Raw genomic sequence first — 20,963 nt, forward strand, 5'->3', positions numbered from 1 at the left:
TTGATCTTGTCAGGATTTTGACCATTGGTCAATGGTTGTCGGTATTGTGGCCATCAGGATTTTGATTGTAGGTACATTGACCACATCCCTGTTTCTCTAATACTGGATGCAGTTTTGTACTAATTATTTAGTTTCTAGATAGTAATACTCATGAAGAATGAAATCACACACATATACAATCATATTTCCTAAGGGGGAGATGTATCAAACCTTAGACAGTGATAAAATGGAGAGAGATAAACTACCAACCAATCAGCTCCTGTCATTTTTCAAACACAGCCTGTAACATGTTGTAAAAGTCAAATTTCTTTCTAACAAATATTTAAAATGCCAGCTCTATTATTTACTGTGGACGCCTGCGCATCTTATTACCATGTGCTATGAATGTGCGCTATGCAACGCAAAACACTGCATCCCATAAGAGAAAACAATACACCCACACATTATCTGAGTTCCAAAGCTCATTGATGTATATAATTGTTATTAAAAGGATATGTATACAATATATCACAATGTATAGTATATATATATATAGTTAAATGGTTACAATTTACACAGTAAGCAGGAATTCATACAGTTACAGGCCAGCATACAATACCATTCCCTTAATGCACCCTCCGCTCCATATATCTCTCTCTCTCTCAGCAAATAAATACAGGAACTGGGCAGACAGCATCTCGAACAGCACCCAGGGAAAACGAACAGAGAGCTCTTGTGTGTCTGCAATCAGCTATATACTATGTATTTTGGGGGAGTGCACACATCTCTTGTTACTAGTCTAGGGGGGGAACTTTCTCATTCATGATGAGTCACTGGTCAGTTCATATGCAAGCAACGTCCAGCCTTAATGGTGTAATTACAGGAGATAGCCACTGGTCAGGCATGCTGTCTTCCAGGAAATCCATTGTTCTAATAAGAGTGACTTTTAGCTTTCATACATTTAATCATATCTACTAATGGCAATGTGCTACAACTTAATAACAGGCATCAAATGAATCTACACATTAATCTGGTTACTGTGACAGCAAACACGACATGTCCATCTTGCTCCGTTTCAATAATACACATACATGACGTTACTCCATTATATAATTTAAAACATTATGATGTCTGGCGCTTCATATGTTCAAATTATGTGCTGTATGAAATATGTGTTGAATATATCTTTGTGGCATGTCTGTGTACATGCGTATGTTTCCATATTTGCTATGCTCGCTGTGCGTATTTGCAAGCATAGCGACTCACATGTGGAGTCTGTATGTTCTCTCTATGTAATAATTTTTACTTCGACAATGTCAATTAGGAGCTCATTGGTTTTTACTTTCTGTCTCCACTTTATCTACTTTATTTAGTTTCAATTAATTAATTTTATTACTATAACTATACTTCACTCAACATTAGACCATTAAAGAATTATTTTCAACCATGGGCAGTCTAGAAGTTACTGTATGGGATCATTTGCATTTGGAATATATAATATTATAAAACTAATACTGTATTAATAACAAAAGAATAACTAATTAATGTGTAATCTGTGGAATGGGGTCTCAGTCTGCAAATGGCACACCTCTGCTTTAAAAGAGGAAGCCTAATGCGCCCTACACACTGGGCGATAATACTGCAAGATATGAACGATCTCGTTCATTAATGAACGAGATACCGTTCATATCTGTCAGTGTGGAGGCAGTAGCGATGAACGATGCGCGGACCCACGCTCGTTCATCGCTGGTGCCCCGTCGCCTGTGCATGCAGGCCAATATGGACGATCTCGTTCATATTTGCATGCATTGCTATGGAGCCGGGTGACGGGGGAGTGAAGAAACTTCACTCCCCCCGTCACTGACCCCCCCCCCCCCCGCCGCCGGGTCGCCCGTCTGCCATACGCCGCTCAGCAGCGTATCGCCGTGTCTGTAGGGCACATAAGTCTCATTCCTACTAACCAAAGGTAAGGAATTCATATGGGATTTTTACCTCAGCGTACCGACAGCACTAGAAATTTCCATGAAAATTATGAGTCATGCCCTTATTGTCAGTTTTCCAAGAAAGTCTGACATTTATATTGATAATGCCAATTGTATCAATTATTCATGTTACTTACATTAGTAAGTTACTACCTGACTAACAACTGCCTTATACATCAAGAGAGGAGCTTCCCTAAGAACAAGCAGAAAGGAAGCAGGCAGTATTGGCAGCAATGTGCTCCCATTCTTGCCTCCATTAACCCTTCCGGGCTTGCCAGCGATGACAGCGCTAGCAACCCCGGAAGATTTCCGGGCATACTACTTACTGATGTCCCAGGGACAGCCGTGCATGGCGCCCGAGAATCAGTATACTCCATTATGGAGTTTAGCCCACCCCCCGGACTCCTGTTGGCCGAGGGGCGGGCTTAGCAGTAAAATGGGAAATCAGCGATTGGGCTGGTGATCCCCATGGGGGCGATCGTCGGGCGATTTGACTCACGCTGCCCCATCAGTCCCCCCCCCCCCTGCACCTTGTGTGTTTTTAAATTAAAAAACTTGCCACTGAAGGGGCCCTGTCTTTTTTGGACCTTTGTCTGCAAAACCCTGCATACAGAGCCGTTTCTACCAGCAGGAGAGCCGTGCATTTGCATGGGGTGCCCGCCGGGACATCTGCTGCCTCCTAATACCACTCCTTGTCCTCCCACCCATAGGACACCGCACGGTGGTGTAGTTTTGCGAAATGACGCAATTATGTTGTAACGTCAAGACGCACCCGCATCATTTCACAAAACTCCGACACTTGAGCGGAGTGCTGGGTGGGAGCAGGACTGCAGGCATGATGGTTGGCAGAGAAAGCTGCTCCTCTCCCCAGTGGCTCTGTGTGTCTAAACACAGTGGTCAGGTCTACCTGGAGAGCAGCACGGGAGAAGACCTCAGAGAAGTGCTGTTGCCTGCCAGGCACCCGCAGTGATGTTTACTTGCAAGTGGTGCTCCCGGCTGTCTCTGGCTCCACTGAGTCCCCTCCTCCTGCTGAGTATGCAGGGTGAGTGGGGCACAAGCTGGGGAGTGAGACAAGATGCCTGCAAGTCTAAGGAACATGCGCCGCCCTGGCCAGTCTGGGCCGAACCCCAGCTGCAATCAGAAGAGGAGGACGATCATATAAGTTGAACAAAAAAGTTATTGTGTGTGTAAGTATATTTATATTTTATACTATATGCCGGCACTCCACCAAAGTATAGTAACCTCTCCCATATTGTACTGCAGTACAAAAGGGGGGTAGACAATCACAACAGTGGCATATATCTGAGGTCAGCTTTTCAGAGGACTGTAATCGTCTGTATATATGCCATTGTTCTGATACATGACAACTTCTCCTATGAGTGCCGCCCCCCTCTGGATTTTATTTTATATATATATATATATATATATATATACAGTATATATTGATAATGTCGATTTTATCTTAAAACATAAAGCTATACCTTTAAACACACTTTTACCATGGAGCCGCTGCAGCCGCTAGACTTAACGTGCACTCTACGTACCTTTTACGCTATTTGCGTAAATGAGTCCCGTACCATGTACGGACTCTGCGTACAAACGCCGCGCTGACGATACAAAGTACTCGCAGCGCGTACACACACAATTAATACACTTTTAAACCTTATACAGTTAGGCAATGTAATACACTTTAAACCTTAGCAGGGAAAAGAGGACACAACACCGATTTGTAGTTAATCACTGGGTTCCGACACCACAGAGTAATATTTCTGAAAGGGGGTTAACAATACAAATTATGCACTACAATACAACAGAGTAAATGGCTACAGTCAATGTACATACGTGAGAATATTCGCGTGCGCTTCCCGGTCCGGTCCTCCGCTATCAGGTTGATAGCGTTGAGAGTCTTGTGCCCGGCCAGGCTGCAACAGGCTTTTTATACAATACTTCCAAAAGCAATACAATGGATACTGTAATACCTTTGTCCATTGGACACAGGGATGCACCTTTACAGTACAGGAGAGGTCATAGGTTGATTTGAAAAGGTGGGTGATGTCTTTCTCAACTGTTCTTGTGGGTGGTCTCCTCTGGATTCCCGCCGCATACATAATATACAGTAAATACAGTTTATAGCTATATTCTGCTTCTGCACCTAACTATCCGCAGGAACATGCGATCTCCCGCAAACCAACACCGGAATATTACCCTTAACATACCCTGCAGCTGGATACCAAACACCACCTTATAACCTTAGTCTGTCCCCTCCTATCCTGTAAAGGCGAATCCCCTTGTTCTGGAATCATTTAAACTGTTGATACTTTCTGATGTGGTGCAGGGGGACTATGTGTACAATGTGCACTATTTGGATTAAATATGTAATGTTTTGATAGCCCTCCATGCGTTCACAAACTCCGCCGTAAATACCCATACCACGCGCAGGACCGCGGGAGCGACCATATGCAAATTGCAGATATGTGCACGCACGGCGGAACAAGTGCACGCGCAGTGGGCATGTGTGTGTATTTTGTACGTGATGTGTGCTTTGCAATATTTTTCGACTTTGACAGTCCACCCTTTGGCAGTCAACAATAACTTCCACTATCTAAACACTAAACAGAAAAATATCAATACAATATCTTCAGACGATTGGATGGTAGGAGGAGAGTTGTAGGCGGGAAATGTATGACCTAGTGGGATAGTAAAAAGCATGTATGTATGAATACATGTCTGAGGGGCATGTATCATCGTGCCGTATATGTTCTAGAAAAGCTTCGAGGTATTGCTAAGTATACATTAAATCCTTCTTATCCCGTATTAAGGGTCTGTAAGTGGGCCAACAAACACTACCGAGCTCTTTTCGGCTTCTTGTTCCAACAAATGGGGTGCACATTTAGTTGATGATACATGGAGGGGGAACATATGTGAGTGCTAGTATATGTGGATATCACCTGTCGACTATGTGTGTCATTAACTGAAGGTTGTAGAGATGAAGATAAGACAAAAATACATTCACATAACATTTTCATAAACATTCTTGGGTATGGTCGATGTCTTTTCCGGATGGGTGTATCTGGGCAGAGGGGGAGACAAAGGAAAAACGGGTGAAAGAAACAGGCCATGGAATTCATTTGCAATCCTTATCATAACACTGTCTCTATGGATGGGTCGTAAATTAAATCTGCTGCTGTAACAATGCCCCCGCTCCTTAAACTCATCAAATTTGTGCCGTGCTTGCGCCACGTCAGAATTCGAACACACCTAAATATCAAGCCAATAATTATGACGACTCCCAGGATACAAAGGAGAAACTTTCCTACACTCATAATAACATTTTGAGCCCACTCTCCTAATCCTGAGAACCAATTTCGTGGGTTCAACCATGAGACCCAGCCGGTCAGCTCATTACCCACAGCGGGCAGGGTAAGGTTGTGTCTCCTCCGGAACTCCCACTTCAACTGCAATATATCATCCATCTTTTGATCGATAATCTCTGTGGGGTCGTCAGTGCTGTTTGTAATATACGTGCAGCACTTCACACCATATTGAGTTGCCAAAGTGACACAGTACCCACTCGTCACGGCTGTGATATAATTGAGGACCATCCTGTGCTGGATCAGTTCTGTCTTGTAAGCTTGTAACTCCCTTCCCGTATACCTGAAGGTGTCATCATACATCTCAGTGATATTATCTATCAAGTTCGCTAGCGCATGGATATACCTATAATTTATAATTCCCCCGGCAGTACGGGTGATGTCTAATGCGAGAAGGAATTGAATCCCGGTGGATTCGTGGATCAAATCAGAGGCTACGTGCTCTGTCCTCTCTATGAGGTGTCTCTTGACGATGTGTTCATAGTGAGTATGAGTATAAGGAGCCTGAGCACTGCGGTGAACATCTTTCATCTTATCATGGGTTATGGTCATGACCTCTGGCAACACTCTTCCAACATAACACAATCCCTCTGAGTTTGGGGCAAGCCACTTATATGCCTTCCTCCCACATATGAAATAGGCATCATCGGGGAGAACATAGGGGACAGAATATGACATCATCATATTACAAACTTTCCAAGTGAAAAACCCAATCCCTAGTTCTCCCATCTGCTCAGTACAAGTATCAGGCTGGATGATATGAGCACAGTACCCGGGTGATACCTCTCCAACCCACATGGTCTTGCTTCCTCGAGTATACCTATACCGATAATACCTTCCACTGTTGGCTATTTGGCGTACAAGTTCAGAGTCTATGGGTATCCTATCAGCTCTGTGCGAAAAGGCCATTGTCTGGTTATTCCACGTCACCTCCCAATTTCCCGGTTTTCGGTAATTGGAAATATTGAAACATAATAAGGATCTATCTACTTGATACTGGTGGAGCTTCAAACTAGGGGGCCTAGAAATATTGAATTTCTTGTCCCCCGGTCTCCCACCCCGTAATTCGAGTACCTCATCTATTGCTAAAGGGTACGGTACTAATCCTGACTTGCTCTGACCTTGAGGTACTTGTGAGCACACCCAGCATTCTGTCTGGTTTAAGACCTTACCCACTAGTGAGTGGTAATCACTCAATGGATGACGGTCCATGTTGATATTAAGGTTGGACTGACATCTCTGGATGCACCCATCCTCGACTATGTTCTCACAATTCCTACAAATGCAATTTTCCTCAGCCAATAACCCTTCACAGTGCCTCTGAGCTCCCTGACTACCAGATCGCTTTCTGATACTCGCCTTTGCTCGAGTGATGTGTTGCTCTTGAGATTCTACAAATCCATCCTCGCCATCAGAACCCATTCCAGATCCTTTCTAGACCTCTCTGGGACCCTCACCAAAACAGACTGTCCTGGTCAACAACAGGATTAACAGGAAAACTCGGAATGCAGTCTCTTGGGGTAAGTCCTTCTTGTTAAGGGAAGAGAAGGGAAACAAGAAGGGGGAGAAAGAGAAGGAGAGAAGGAGGGTAGTGGGAGATGGAGAAAACAATAATAATAAAAAAGAAACTGGTGCGACAACCGCCTCTGGTCTTGTTGTTCTCCGCGCTCAGGTGCCATCTCAACAGTACTGCCTCTCAACCTTCCCGGAACAGACACTCCAGTGATACGATGTTCTCTACACTCTGCTCTTTGTCACGGGTTCTCTCCGGGTCAGCGACCTTCTTACAGTGGGACGAGTGGATCCAAGTCTCTCTTTCGGCAACCTTTAATGCTGTCGTGCTGGTTAGCAAGACTTGGTACGGTCCTTCCCACCTGTCAATGAGGCAACCTGAGCGTAGAAAATTTCGAATCATTACATAATCCCCAGGTTCAATGTCATGACAATTACTGTTCGGTAGGTCAGGAATCACCAGCTTTAGCTTTCTATTTTGATTCCTCAGCTGCTGGCTCATCTTAACCAAATATTTTACAGTCACTTCGTTATTGCATTTCAAATCATCCTGGGGGTTTATCATTACATGGGGTTGTCGGCCAAAAAGAATCTCAAAGGGTGATAGGTTAAGGGGGGACCTGGGAGTGGTTCCGATGCTGTACAATACTAGTGGCAAAGCTTCTGGCCACAACAATCCAGTCTCAGCCATCACTTTGCTCAGCTTGTTCTTAATAGTGCTGTTCATTCTCTCCACCTTCGCACTCGCCTGTGGTCGGTACGGAGTATGCAGCTTGCTATTAATTCCCATCAGTTTGCACATAACCTGAAAGACTTGACCTGTAAAATGGGTTCCCCTATCGCTTTCAATTATTCTAGGGATACCATATCTACACACAAATTCCTGCACAATTTTCTTTGCAGTAAACGTAGTAGTATTTGTGGCAGCAGGGAACGCTTCTACCCAATTGGAAAACACATCAATATAGACTAACACATATTTTAAATTCCTACAGGGTGGTAACTGTATGAAATCAATTTGTATTACCTGAAAAAGGCCGTCTGTCGGAGGGATATGGGATGGTTCTGTTGGTATTGATTTTCCAATATTCTTCCTCAAGCAAGTAAGACATGTCATTGCTCTCTTACCCGCATGAGAAGAGAATCCTGGCGCACACCAGTAGGCTCTCACCAGCTTACACATACCCTCTTTACCCAGATGAGTCAGACCGTGTGCCGCCTCAGCTAAGCTTGGAAGATATGCTCTGGGGGCCACTGGCTTACCCTGTCCACCTGTCCAGAGTCCTGAGGACTCCTGGCCATGCCCCTTTGACCTCCAGACCGCCTTTTCCTGTGGAGAACACAAATTTTGCATTTCAATTAATTTTTGTGTGTTGATTGTGTTGAATGTCATCAGTGATGTGATGTTTGTTTGTATGGGGGTGCTGGCTGCTGATTTAGCAGCTTCGTCTGCCCGGCTGTTACCAAGTGAGATTGGGTCTTGATTGTAAGTGTGTGCTTTGTACTTGATAACAGCCACTCTGTCTGGTTCTTGTATCGCTGTTAGAAGCATTTTTATGTGGGATTCATGCGCTACAGGTGTGCCAGCTGCCGTCATAAAATTTCTGAGGCACCATAGGGCCCCGAAATCATGCACTACTCCAAAGGCATACCTAGAATCTGTGTATATATTGGCTGACTTACCCTTGGCCAATTCACACGCTCTGGTTAGTGCGACCAGCTCAGCAACTTGTGCTGAGTGCGGTGGGCCCAGGGGCTCAGCTTCTATGATACTTCTGTCGTCTACAACTGCGTACCCAGTGCACAAGTCTCCCGAGTCCGTCTGTCTGTGGCAACTACCATCAGTGTAAAAAGTAAAATCTACGCCTTCCAGTGGGTTGTCACTAATGTCAGGTCTTGCAGTGAAAGTCTGGTTCAGGTATTCCATACAATCATGCGTATCAGTGTCTGCACTAAATCCTCCTTCACCATCATTCTCATCCTCCACCCTTTGTGCCTGTCCAGGCACACTTGGCAGATAAGTTGCAGGATTTAGTGCACTGCATCTCTTTATGGTGATGTTTACAGGGGCCATTAGTGCTAATTCCCACTTTATAAACCGTGCCGATGAGACATGTCTGGTTTGGGCGGAGTTCAGTAAGGCTGATACTGCATGAGGTGTATGGATTGTCAGGTTGTGTCCCAACACTACGTCTTCGCTTTTACTTACTAGCAAAGCTATCGCTGCAACACTTCGCAAGCATGTGGGGAGAGACCGCGCTACGGTGTCCAACTGTGCACTGTAGTAAGCTACCGGCCTGCTGGCATCACCATGTCTCTGGGTTAGGACACCTGCCGCACACCCAGCACTTTCCGTACCGTACAATTCAAAGGGTTTCCCATAATCTGGCATGCCTAATGCAGGTGCCTGTGATAGGCACTGTTTGAGTCTCTCAAATGCCAGTTCGGACTCATCTGTGTGCGAGATCCGATCTGGTTTGTTCGAAGAGACCATCTCTTGCAAAGGTAAAGCCAGTATGGAGAACCCTGGGATCCAGTTTCGGCAGTACCCTCACATTCCAAGAAAGGTGCAGATCTGTCGCTGGGTTTGTGGCAGAGTCATGTCGCGAATCACCTGTATTCTATCAGCTGTGAGGTGTCTAAGTCCTTGCGTCAAGCAATGTCCCAAATATTTTACCCTGGTCCGGCACAGCTGCAACTTATCCTTTGAAACCTTGTGTCCCGTATTAGAAAGGTGAAACAGAAGCTGTTTCGTGTCTTTCAAGGATGATTCGAGTGAATCAGAACACAGCAATAAGTCATCTACATACTGTATTAATACTGATCCGCTCTCAGGTTGAAAGGATTGTAAACAGTCATGCAAAGTCTGGGAGAAAATACTTGGGCTGTCAATTAAACCTTGGGGTAGGGGAGTCCAGGTGTACTGTACTCCCCTGTATGTGAATGCAAACAGGTATTGACTGTCAGGGTGCAGAGGGACAGAAAAGAAGGCAGAACAGAGGTCAATGACAGTGAAAAATTTTGCAGTAGGGGGAATTTGCATGAGGATGACGGCTGGATTTGGCACTACGGGGAATTGGCTCTCAACTATCTTGTTTATCCCCCTTAGATCCTGCACTAGCCTGTAACCCCTCCCCCCACTCTTTTTCACAGGGAAGATGGGACTATTGGCAGTGCTGGACGTCCTGACTAGGATGCCTTGTTGTAGCAAGCGTTCTATGACTGGGTACACTCCTAATTCCACCTCTGGCTTCAGAGGATACTGTGAGATTTTTGGAGCTATCCTACCATCTTTTATTTGCACTACTACTGGAGCTACATTCGCCATCAATCCAGTGTCTTGTCCATCTTTGGTCCAAAGGGAACCCGGTATTCGTGAGATCATTTCCTCTACCTTTGATGGACACCTGTCTATAACAGCAGAGTGTGACATTAGCCTTTGTGGGGTGTCTAACATATCCTGCACTTCCTGAACGTGATTCTCAGGTATATCCAAGAAGACACCCTCAGGAGTACAATATATGACACACCTCATTTTACACAATAAATCTCTCCCAAGTAGATTAGTCGGAGCCGATGCAGCTAGCAAAAAGGTATGCTTGGTCTGCAAAGGCCCTATCGTAATCTCCGCAGGTCTACTCAAAGGGTAGTGTTGCACTATTCCTGTTACTCCCATTGCCAAAATTGTTTTACCCGTGGTTTTCATACCTACCGTCGAATTTAACACTGACCTGGCCGCCCCTGTATCTACAAGAAAAGGTAATGATCTACCAGCTACATCAACTGTGACCTCAGGTTCACTACCAAGGCTAGCAATCAACTTCACTGGCTGCAGACTACAGGTGTGGCCCAACCCCTATTGTATATTGTGACCCTCCCGCAGCGCACTGGCAGTTACAACATGTGAGGGGGGTAACTGAGAATTTTCGGAGGTCTGCCAGTCCCTCCTAGGTGGACACCTCCTTGTTTCCCCTTCATGTGGCTCATAACTTCTCCTATGCGGTCCCTGATCCCAATTATGTGTATTATAGTGTGGTTCATATCCTGGTCTAGAGGGTCGGTATACCTTATGTGTGTTTTTATACCTTCAATTCCGTGCAAAATGTCCTTCCTTCTGACAGTTATAGCATACTACTACACGTGACTTACCATCAGGGGTCTGGGGTTTTGGCTGATGCTGTTTTGTTGTAAGAGCATTTAAACTTACTGTCATCAGTTTGTCCCCCTGAGACTCCCTGTGCTTAATGACATTCCGGTCGTGCTCGATAGCGGACTCTCTTAATGCAGCCACCGAGATACCTCTAAAGTTAGGTAGAGTGGTTTGTACCCTCGTTCTTAATGCCTCTTTTAACCCGTCCATTAATACTGACACAGCTACCTCCCTGTGATGTACATTGTTCTTAATGTCCTCGATCCCAGTGTATCTAGCCATTTCCTGCAGTGCTCGATGGAAATATTCAGATGCCATTTCACCTTCTTTTTGTCTTATGGAAAAGATTTTATTCCATTTGACAACAGTAGGGAAATATACTCCTAATTGCAGATTGATTTGTCGTACATTCTCCTGAGTGTACTCATCAGTGAGAGGTACTTCTGCGTCTAATCTACAATCAGTAATGAATTTCGCAAGGTCAATATTGGAAGGTAAACATACTCGTAGCACTGTTCGCCAATCTTTGTTTGTGGGTTCGGTGGCGTTACCTAACTCTTTAATGAACCTCTGGCATGCGACTAGATCCTTTCTGGGATCGGGAAATTCTGACATAATTGACCTCAATTCTGTCCGGGACCAGGGACAATGCATGGCAATGTTCCTGATGGGAGTGACTCCCTGAGCGTCAGTCCTCCCATTGGGGACTGCGATCACCCTGACAGGATTTAATGCAATTACGTCATTCTGAGTTGACTCCACAATCTGAGGTGCTATTGTCTCTGCATAATGTATGGTACCGTACTTACCTGTGGACACGACCTCACTTATTCCTCCGCTAGGGGGCCTTACTACTGCTCTTGCTGGTTGGGCCGTGCCCACCTGAGTATTCTGTATGGTGGCTGCTAGGGAGAGTGCCGATATCGTGCTGGGCTCATCTTCCTGCTCGCAGTCCTGAGGAAAATTTAAAATGGGATACAACTGGCAAGGGTTAGCGTTAGTACATTTATCAACTATACTCTTATCGGATACCAATATGCCATTGTCTGTAGCCACTTTCTCCCCCACAATATACGGTGATGGTGGTGCGGTTGCCATCATTTTCCTGCTAGGTTTGGAACCTGCTGCGTGAGCTAATTCTCTTTGCATATCACCCTCTTGCTGCCATAAGTTTAAACAATCTGTGTGTCTGACCCTTTGTTTTCGGGATTTTATCAGACATATCCTAATCCATAAATTCTGCAATACCTCTGGTTCAAAACTGCCTACCTTAGGGAATGGTTCCCTATCTTCCGCAGTCATACGTTCCCATTCATTGCATAAAACTTCTGTGTGTGAACCATACTTTTCACACATAATGAACCTCACTGACCCCCTGGGCCGCGGTATGTCAACCTGAACCCTGGTTGAGCGTCCCTTACTTGAGCAACTGGCCCCCATGATTTGCAGGTATTGCCCTCTCGGCTAATCCCACAAAAAAAACAAAATACTCAATATAAGGCAACGGTGAAAGTTCTCCGAGCGCTCTTCACCGGCTCACCGCCCACGTTGGCCAGTACTACCATACACTGTCGATAGCAAAGGCAATGTACCCAACTTAGGGCCCCTATGTAACCTCTATTTACTGGAAGTTTCTGGGAATAACTTACCCTTTCCAGTAAATATAGGCCGTTGGAGATTTCCTGAGAGAGGCCAGCGAAAACTCCCTAAACCTTTATTATACACAAATCACGCTTGCGTATGCTATATACAGCGCTAGTGATACCGCGATTTTACGCAAAGCTCATAAAAAGGTTATTACGTTGCGCTAAATATTGCACCCACGAACGCGCGGTCCAATCGCACAGCGTATAGGTACTTGTTACTTATCCGCTGTACGACCACTGGAATCGAATCACAAGCTGCGAAACCTCAGCCGAAGCGTATAAAAAAAAACTAAATGGGTAAACCTCGCTAACCCCCTGGGCCGCGGTACTCTAACACAATTGCCTACCTTGCTCCTTTGTTGTTAAATCTATATTTAACATGAGTCAGCTGCCTCACGCCACCAAGTCTCTACTCACTTGATGTACCACTCGACGGGATCCCGAATTCCTGGGGTCCACTACGTTCACTGTTACGTTCGCTCACTCACGTTCGCTCACTCAAATACCCTTTGGTTTTTCTGTACAGAAAATTATCTTTCATTCAGATAAACAGCTTTACTCCCAGAGGCAATACAGTAAAAAAGGTTTTATTTAAACTAAATCTTGGAAACCGAGCAATTTGTGCTAACGTAGCGTGGCTACTGTCCCGCCCCTAAACTAAACTATACTATTGTGTAATTTGTACTTAGTGGTCGTACCCTTGCGCACGTTGCATAAACACGCGACCGTGCGTATGTCTTTACGTTGCATACGCAGTCCCGTACTTTGTCCGAGACACGTGTACAAAAACCGTACGTCCGCAATAGTACAAATCCCACACTTCTATAAATGTAAGCGATATTACCTATAATCGCTCACTTAACACAACACAGTTTATTTCTGTATAAACCTTTTTAACTAGGCCAGACTGTGTTTGTGTTTTACGTTTACTTCCTTAATATTTATTCTATATTTTAACTAAATAGCAACAAATTTCTCCGGGTTTTTTTTTTTTACACAGGTCTAAATGAATCTAGTAATCAGTACTTATGGCAACAATGTGAGCGGGTATACAGAGTACAGGTGTACGCTTGTGTTGTGTGCGCATTTGGTGCCAAACAGAAATTCACAGACTTTTTTAAATAGCTTTGCATATTTACTTTACAGGTCCCACCAGCATCCCTACAAACCATGCAGAGCAGATGCCATCTAATCAGCAATAAAATAGGGTTTCCAGTGTATCCGCCGGCCAGAAAAAGGTTTACGTAGGATACCTGTCCGCCCTTTGCTGATAGATAAAGTCTGCTTTAACCTGCTAGGCTGCGGGTATGTGGAAAAACCGGACGATGCCCCCAATTGATAATGTCGATTTTATCTTAAAACATAAAGCTATACCTTTAAACACACTTTTACCATGGAGCCGCTGCGGCCGCTAGACTTAACGTGCACTCTACGTACCTTTTACGCTATTTGCGTAAATGAGTCCCGTACCATGTACGGACTCTGCGTACAAACGCCGCGCTGACGATACAAAGTACTCGCACCGCGTACACACACAATTAATACACTTTTAAACCTTATACAGTTAGGCAATGTAATACACTTTAAACCTTAGCAGGGAAAAGAGGACACAACACCGATTTGTAGTTAATCACTGGGTTCCGACACCACAGAGTAATATTTCTGAAAGGGGGTTAACAATACAAATTATGCACTACAATACAACAGAGTAAATGGCTACAGTCAATGTACATACGTGAGAATATTCGCGTGCGCTTCCCGGTCCGGTCCTCCGCTATCAGGTTGATAGCGTTGAGAGTCTTGTGCCCGACCAGGCTGCAACAGGCTTTTTATACAATACTTCCAAAAGCAATACAATGGACACTGTAATCCCTTTGTCCATTGGACACAGGGATGCACCTTTACAGTACAGGAGAGGTCATAGGTTGATTTGAAAAGGTGGGCGATGTCTTTCTCAACTGTTCTTGTGGGTGGTCTCCTCTGGATTCCCACCGCATACACAATATACAGTAAATACAGTTTATATCTATATTCTGCTTCTGCACATAACTATCCGCAGGAACATGCGATCTTCCTCAAACCAACACCGGAATGTTACCCTTAAAATACCCTACAGCTGGATACCAAACACCACCTTATAACCTTAGTCTGTCCCCTCCTATCCTGTAAAGGCGAATCCCCTTGTTCTGGAATCATTTAAACTGTTGATGTGGTGCAGGGGGACTATGTGTACAATGTGCACTATTTGGATTAAATATGTAATGTTTTGATAGCCCTCCATGCGTTCACAAACTCCGCCGTAAATACCCATACCACACGCAGGACCGCGGGAGCGACCATATGCAAATTGCGGATATGTGCACGCACGGCGGAACAAGTGCACGCGCAGTGGGCATGTGTGTGTATTTTGTACGTGATGTGTGCTTTGCAATATTTTTCGACTTTGAAAATAAATATATATATATATATATATATATATATATATTGGATGTGGTATAGACCTAATTATGCGCTATGTGAAAGCTACAAACCTTATGACGTACCTTATATATATAGTTGGAGGGGGTCTTGGAACACAAAATCCTAAAATATTTATAGGAAGAGAGGGTGAGGGTGAGAGGAAAAAAAACCTTATATGCAGTCAGGTTTTGGTTGCATAACATGGTGCAAGGGGTATTACTGTGTGGGGCGTGATATGGTGGAATTTTTCTTTTTTCCTGTGGTGGTCGAGGCAGGGGGAGGGGGTTGGGGAGGCACTAGGAATTAGACTGCTACCTTGGTCACTGTACTGCTCATGTGCCCCTAGATCAGTGCTGAAAGTAGGGTGGTACGGGTGGTGTTTATAAGGGGCATTTTTGTGTGTGTGGGACATAAAATGGTGTCAGTGGCATAACTGTGTGTGGTATAATATGTAATAGGCATTAAAGTGCGTGGTATAATATGTAAGGCATTACGGTGTGTCTTTTTGTCATGTAGCCACTCCCCTTGTTTTGTGTGACTACGCCTCCTCATGACACGTGGCCATGCCCATTTTTACTATCAGTACCACTAAGAAAAACTTTCTACTTGCACCACTGCCCTAGTTACTACCCTGTTGGGGACAAGGAGCAAATACGCTTTTTATAAATGATTTATAAACCTCCTAATGGCTGATGATGGCCCTGTGCATGAATCAGTGATAACACTTTAACCTTAAATAAAATAACAACACAGAGACTTAGATTTTCTCAGAATCTGTTAGCTTATTTATTTCAATGAGCTATAACTTTAAATAGCTGTAAGAAAAGAATTAGAGAATGGTGGCAAAGAAAGAACGGCTAAACTCCTTCCGCAACCCGCAAAAACTGACTGATCATCACAACCATAAAAAACCAAACAAGCTATACACATAGTATTATCCACTCAACCTTCTACCTTGACTACCCACCCCCGTATGGGTTATGAGGCTGCCTCCGTTAGGGTGGTCCAGCAGATATAAACAGTCAACGAAGGTGTGCACACCAACAACCAATCAAAATAACAATCTATATATGCCCTAAAACAGGTAACCTGCCTTTCTTTCCCGCCAATCACAGCTAACACAACACCTAAATCAAAGCAAAACTAACAGCAACAAAAAAGGGGAGGGATGGTGGGAAGACAAGAGTAAAAGAGGCTGACTCCACCCCAAACAAGCCTTAGATATTAAAACTATCCCCCTCCTTGCTTCACTATTGGATTAAAACTACCACCTGATATCATACAAGGCCCTTCCCAGCCTCTGAGGTTTAACCCTCTCCTCGCCTATCTAGTCAATATTATTATTATTATTATTATTATTATTATTATTATTAATAACAGTTTCTTATATAGCGCAGCATATTCCGTTGCGCTTCACATTTAGAACAACAGTAATAGAACAAAACTGGGGAACAACAGTAATAGAACAAAACTGGGGAACAACAGTAACAAAACTGGGTAAAAACAGACAGACAATATGTTCTTCTTAAATAATTAAGTGGTGGGCTTCTGATGATTGTGCGGCTATTAGTATTCTATTACATACTACAATTCACCTGAAAATTACCAGAATCCTGTGACTTTCATAAATCAGAGTCTATGACATTCCCCACTAGGGGTTTATTTACACTATACACAGCAGTGGCAATAAAGACGCAAACTTGGGTCCTGTTCTCTGTAACAGTATCAGACCTAGCATGTAGACACTCATCAAGTATCTCTATAGATATATTCAGGGTTGGACTGGCACACAGGGGTACAGGGGAAACCACCGGTGGGCCCGACCGCTTGGGGGCCCACCTCCTCCTCTATGGATCAGGTAAGGACTGTGCACTTGAATTTGACAATATACATATTATCTACAGTGCATTGCAGTTATTAATCTGGTACATTATCATGCATGCTCTAGCAGTATTTACTATATATATTTATCATGGGGCCCATACCTTGTTAGCCAAGCCTCTGTGGCAGCTGGCCACACCCCTAAGCATGGGCCTTTACTGCTGCATACCCCCGGTGGGCCCTCCATGCCCCAGTCCAACACTGGATATATTTGGGATATTAGTTACGACGTTTATCTATATATAATTACAATATAATTCAAATATAATATACATATTTAAATCTAGCAGCTATAAAAAAAAAACAATATGATGCAAATTTTTGCATACTAAATGGAATTTTTTTTTTCCCAGTGAAACAGGCACATGGCTAACATAGTACAGTTAGGCTGATCAAGGTGTGAGGCCTTCAGGCATGAAATGGTTAAGAATTGTGACAAAAGTGGCATCTCTAATAATTTTTTTTTTTTTTTTTTTACAGCTACAGACAAAGAAAACATTGTTTTGCCTTTTAGTCGAAGTGGGGGAATGATTGTCATAACTGTCCTACTTTCTGTTCTACTGGCTATTTTGCTGATTTGTTTAATTGTGGCTTTAATTATTGGAAGGTAAGAAATAACTTTTATTATTTGTTTTCCCTGACATTCATCTTGTACTTATAGGTTCAGGTTTAGTAGTTTTATCAAACAAGTAGTTAGTTTCATAAATACAATAAAATCATAGTTGCCTGCCCTTCCTCATTCTGTAGCAGACTCCCTGTAATAGTAGCAATCGCCCTGACTCTCTGAATACACCAGCAATCTCCCTGATTGCACCTTACCCCCATTATGCAGCTGTTACATTCTTGGGCGGGGGGGAAGAAATCAGAGATATATACTGTACATTCAAATGGGATCATCAGTGCCATTTCCCAGCATTGGTTATAAAGCACAATGATTCCTATGGCGACATGCATTTTAAATAAGGTTTCTCGTGGCCACTTACAGTATATGGAACCTCTTGTAAAACACAATACACAAGCTCTGAACAATATCAGTGTCTTTTCTTCAACAAGTAGCTCTTACTTACTTAGGGGCTAATTTACATTTGGATGTAAATCATGTTTATGACCCACCTCTCAGATGTAGCAGCATACGTCAGCACTGATAGGTGTAACTTTCACATCTCCCTGAAATACTTTTTCAGAAGTAGGCAAGTATGAATAAAATATCTGAAAATGAAAAAAGGAATGCAATAAGGTCAGGCCTGAGACACTGTCTGCAGCGTGCCATCCTAGGGACCCTGCTAGCCAAATGCAGGGACTGTGGGGCAGCGATGGCAATGGTCTTGAATTAGTACAGTACAGTGTTGGACTGGTACATGAAGGGTCCACCAGGAAAATGCAGTGGTAGGGGCCCACGCTTAAGGGGTGTGGCCAGCTGCAACAGAGGCATATGCAGTAACATACATCACGGCACTACAGCTTGTCCAAAGCAAATATTCAATCCTTCAACATTTTGGGGGTCAGTTATACCCTGTCATCAGGAAGACATACGGCGGGATGCAATGGAGTCCGAGATTGCTGGAGGTAGAGGATGCCAGCCAATCTCAGACGTTTTTTTAAAGGGGCAATCACTCACAAGGCAAAACCATGCCTTGTAAGTGATTACCCCTTTATAAAATGTCCAAGATCTGCCAGCATCCCGCAGCTACAGCGATCACGGACTCAATTACATCCCGCCGCATGTCTTTCGAAAAAAAGTCTCATCAGTAATATGATCATCCAGCCTGGATGCCCTCCCAGGTGGATAATACAAATCAATAACATTGATAGGCGGCACTTCCAATTAGCAAACCCAATAAATAGAGGTTCCTAGTCCTCTAATACCCCTTTTACACTCGCAGAAAAATCCCGGGATATTGCACGTGAACGCGCATCATCCCGGGATTTTTCTCAGTGTGAACGGGTACAAGGACAATTTCCCGGGACGAGCATCCCGGGATTTCATCCCAGGTCTCGACCAGGGTTGAACCCGGGATCGTCCTGGGAAGCTGGCAGTGTAAACGGGTATACCGGGTCAAGGCGACCCGGCACCCGTTCTCTTCATAGGAGGAGGCGGTGCTTGGAGAAGATTATCTCCAAGCACCGCCTCTGGGAGACTCGGCGGTGACGTCACTGACCCGGCAATATGCCGGGTCAGCCCGCTAATGTGAAAGGGTCATTCCCGGGAATGTGTCCCGGCAAATATACCGGGACACATTCCCGGGAATGAACTTTCCTGCGAGTGTAAAAGGGGTATAAGTAGTTCCACGTTTCAATGTACAATATTTTCAGTTTTATATATATATATATATATATATATGCAGTATATATATGAGTTCCATGTGGTCTGGCTCTCCCTCTGTTATGACTTTTGATGTGTTTGGTGCCCGCAAACAGAACATACACATGCAATTTGAGAGGATGCAGCACTGTTGTTGGGGACTTGTAAATAAGGTCACATAGACATAATTAACGGCAACGTTTCAGTGCCCTTTAATTGTCTGCCACTTTTATCAGGACCATATATATGTATATACATATATATATATATATATATTTACACACTGCTCAAAAAAATAAAGGGAACACTTAAACAACACAATGTAACTCCAAGTCAATCACACTTCTGTGAAATCAAACTGTCCACTTAGGAAGCAACACTGATTGACAAATAATTTCACATGCTGTTGTGCAAATGGAATAGACAACAGGTGAAAATTATAGGCAATTAGCAAGACACCCCCAATAAAGGAGTTGTTCTGCAGGTGGTGACCACAGACCACTTCTCAGCTTCTACGCTTTCTGGCTGATGTTTTGGTCACTTTTGAAAGCTGGCGGTGCTTTCACTCTAGTGGTAGCATGAGACGGAGTCTACAACCCACACAAGTGGCTCAGGTAGTGCAGCTCATCCAGGATGGCACATCAATGCGAGCTGTGGCAAGAAGGTTTGCTGTGTCTGTCAGCGTAGTGTCCAGAGCATGGAGGCGCTACCAGGAGACAGGCCAGTACATCAGGAGATGTGGAGGAGGCCGTAGGAGGGCAACAACCCAGCAGCAGGACCGCTACCTCCGCCTTTGTGCAAGGAGGAACAGGAGGAGCACTGCCAGAGCCCTGCAAAATGACCTCCAGCAAGCCACAAATGTGCATGTGTCTACTCAAACGATCAGAAACAGACTCCATGAGGGTGGTATGAGGGCCCGACATCCACAGGTGGGGGTTGTGCTTACAGCCCAACACTGTGCAGGACGTTTGGCATTTGCCAGAGAACACCAAGATTGGCAAATTCGCCACTGGCGCCCTGTGCTCTTCACAGATGAAAGCAGGTTCTCACTGAGCACACGTGACAGACGTGACAGAGTCTGGAGACGCCAAGGAGAACATTCTGCTGCCTGCAACATCCTCCAGCATGACCGGTTTGGCAGTGGGTCAGTAATAGTGTGTGGTGGCATTTCTTTGGGGGGCCGCATAGCCCTCCATTTGCTCGCCAGAGGTAGCCTGACTGCCATTAGGTACCGAGATGAGATCCTCAGACCCCTTGTGAGACCATATGCTGGTGCGGTTGGCCCTAGGTTCCTCCTAATGCAAGACAATGCTAGACCTCATGTGGCTGGAGTGTATCAGCAGATCCTGCAAGACGAAGGCATTGATGCTATGGGCTGGCCCGCCCGTTCCCCAGACCTGAATCCAATTGAGCACATCTGGGACATCATGTCTCGCTCCATCCACCAATGCCACGTTGCACCACAGACTGTCCAGGAGTTGGCGGATGCTTTAGTCCAGGTCTGGGTGGAGATCCCTCAGGAGACCATTCGCCACCTCATCAGGAGCATGCCCAGGCATTGTAGGGAGGTCATACAGGCACGTGGAGGCCACACACACTACTGAGCCTCATTTTGACTTGTTTTAAGGACATTACATCAAGGTTGGATCAGCCTGTAGTGTGTTTTTCCACTTTAATTTT

General features: G+C 44.5%; 1 protein-coding gene across 1 annotated transcript in view; it reads left to right on the top strand.

Annotated features, from left to right (window-relative positions):
- The window catches only part of LOC135050906 (uroplakin-3b-like), a 79,311-nt gene that overhangs the window by 46,729 nt on the left and 11,619 nt on the right, over positions 1-20,963 (top strand). Inside the window, exon 5 of the mRNA XM_063957163.1 lies at positions 17,462-17,588. Within this exon, the coding sequence (XP_063813233.1) occupies positions 17,462-17,588 (127 nt within the window). The remainder of the gene's footprint in view (positions 1-17,461; positions 17,589-20,963) is intronic.

This window comes from Pseudophryne corroboree, chromosome 2 (genome assembly GCF_028390025.1).
Source record: "Pseudophryne corroboree isolate aPseCor3 chromosome 2, aPseCor3.hap2, whole genome shotgun sequence".
NCBI classification, from domain to species: domain Eukaryota; kingdom Metazoa; phylum Chordata; class Amphibia; order Anura; family Myobatrachidae; genus Pseudophryne; species Pseudophryne corroboree.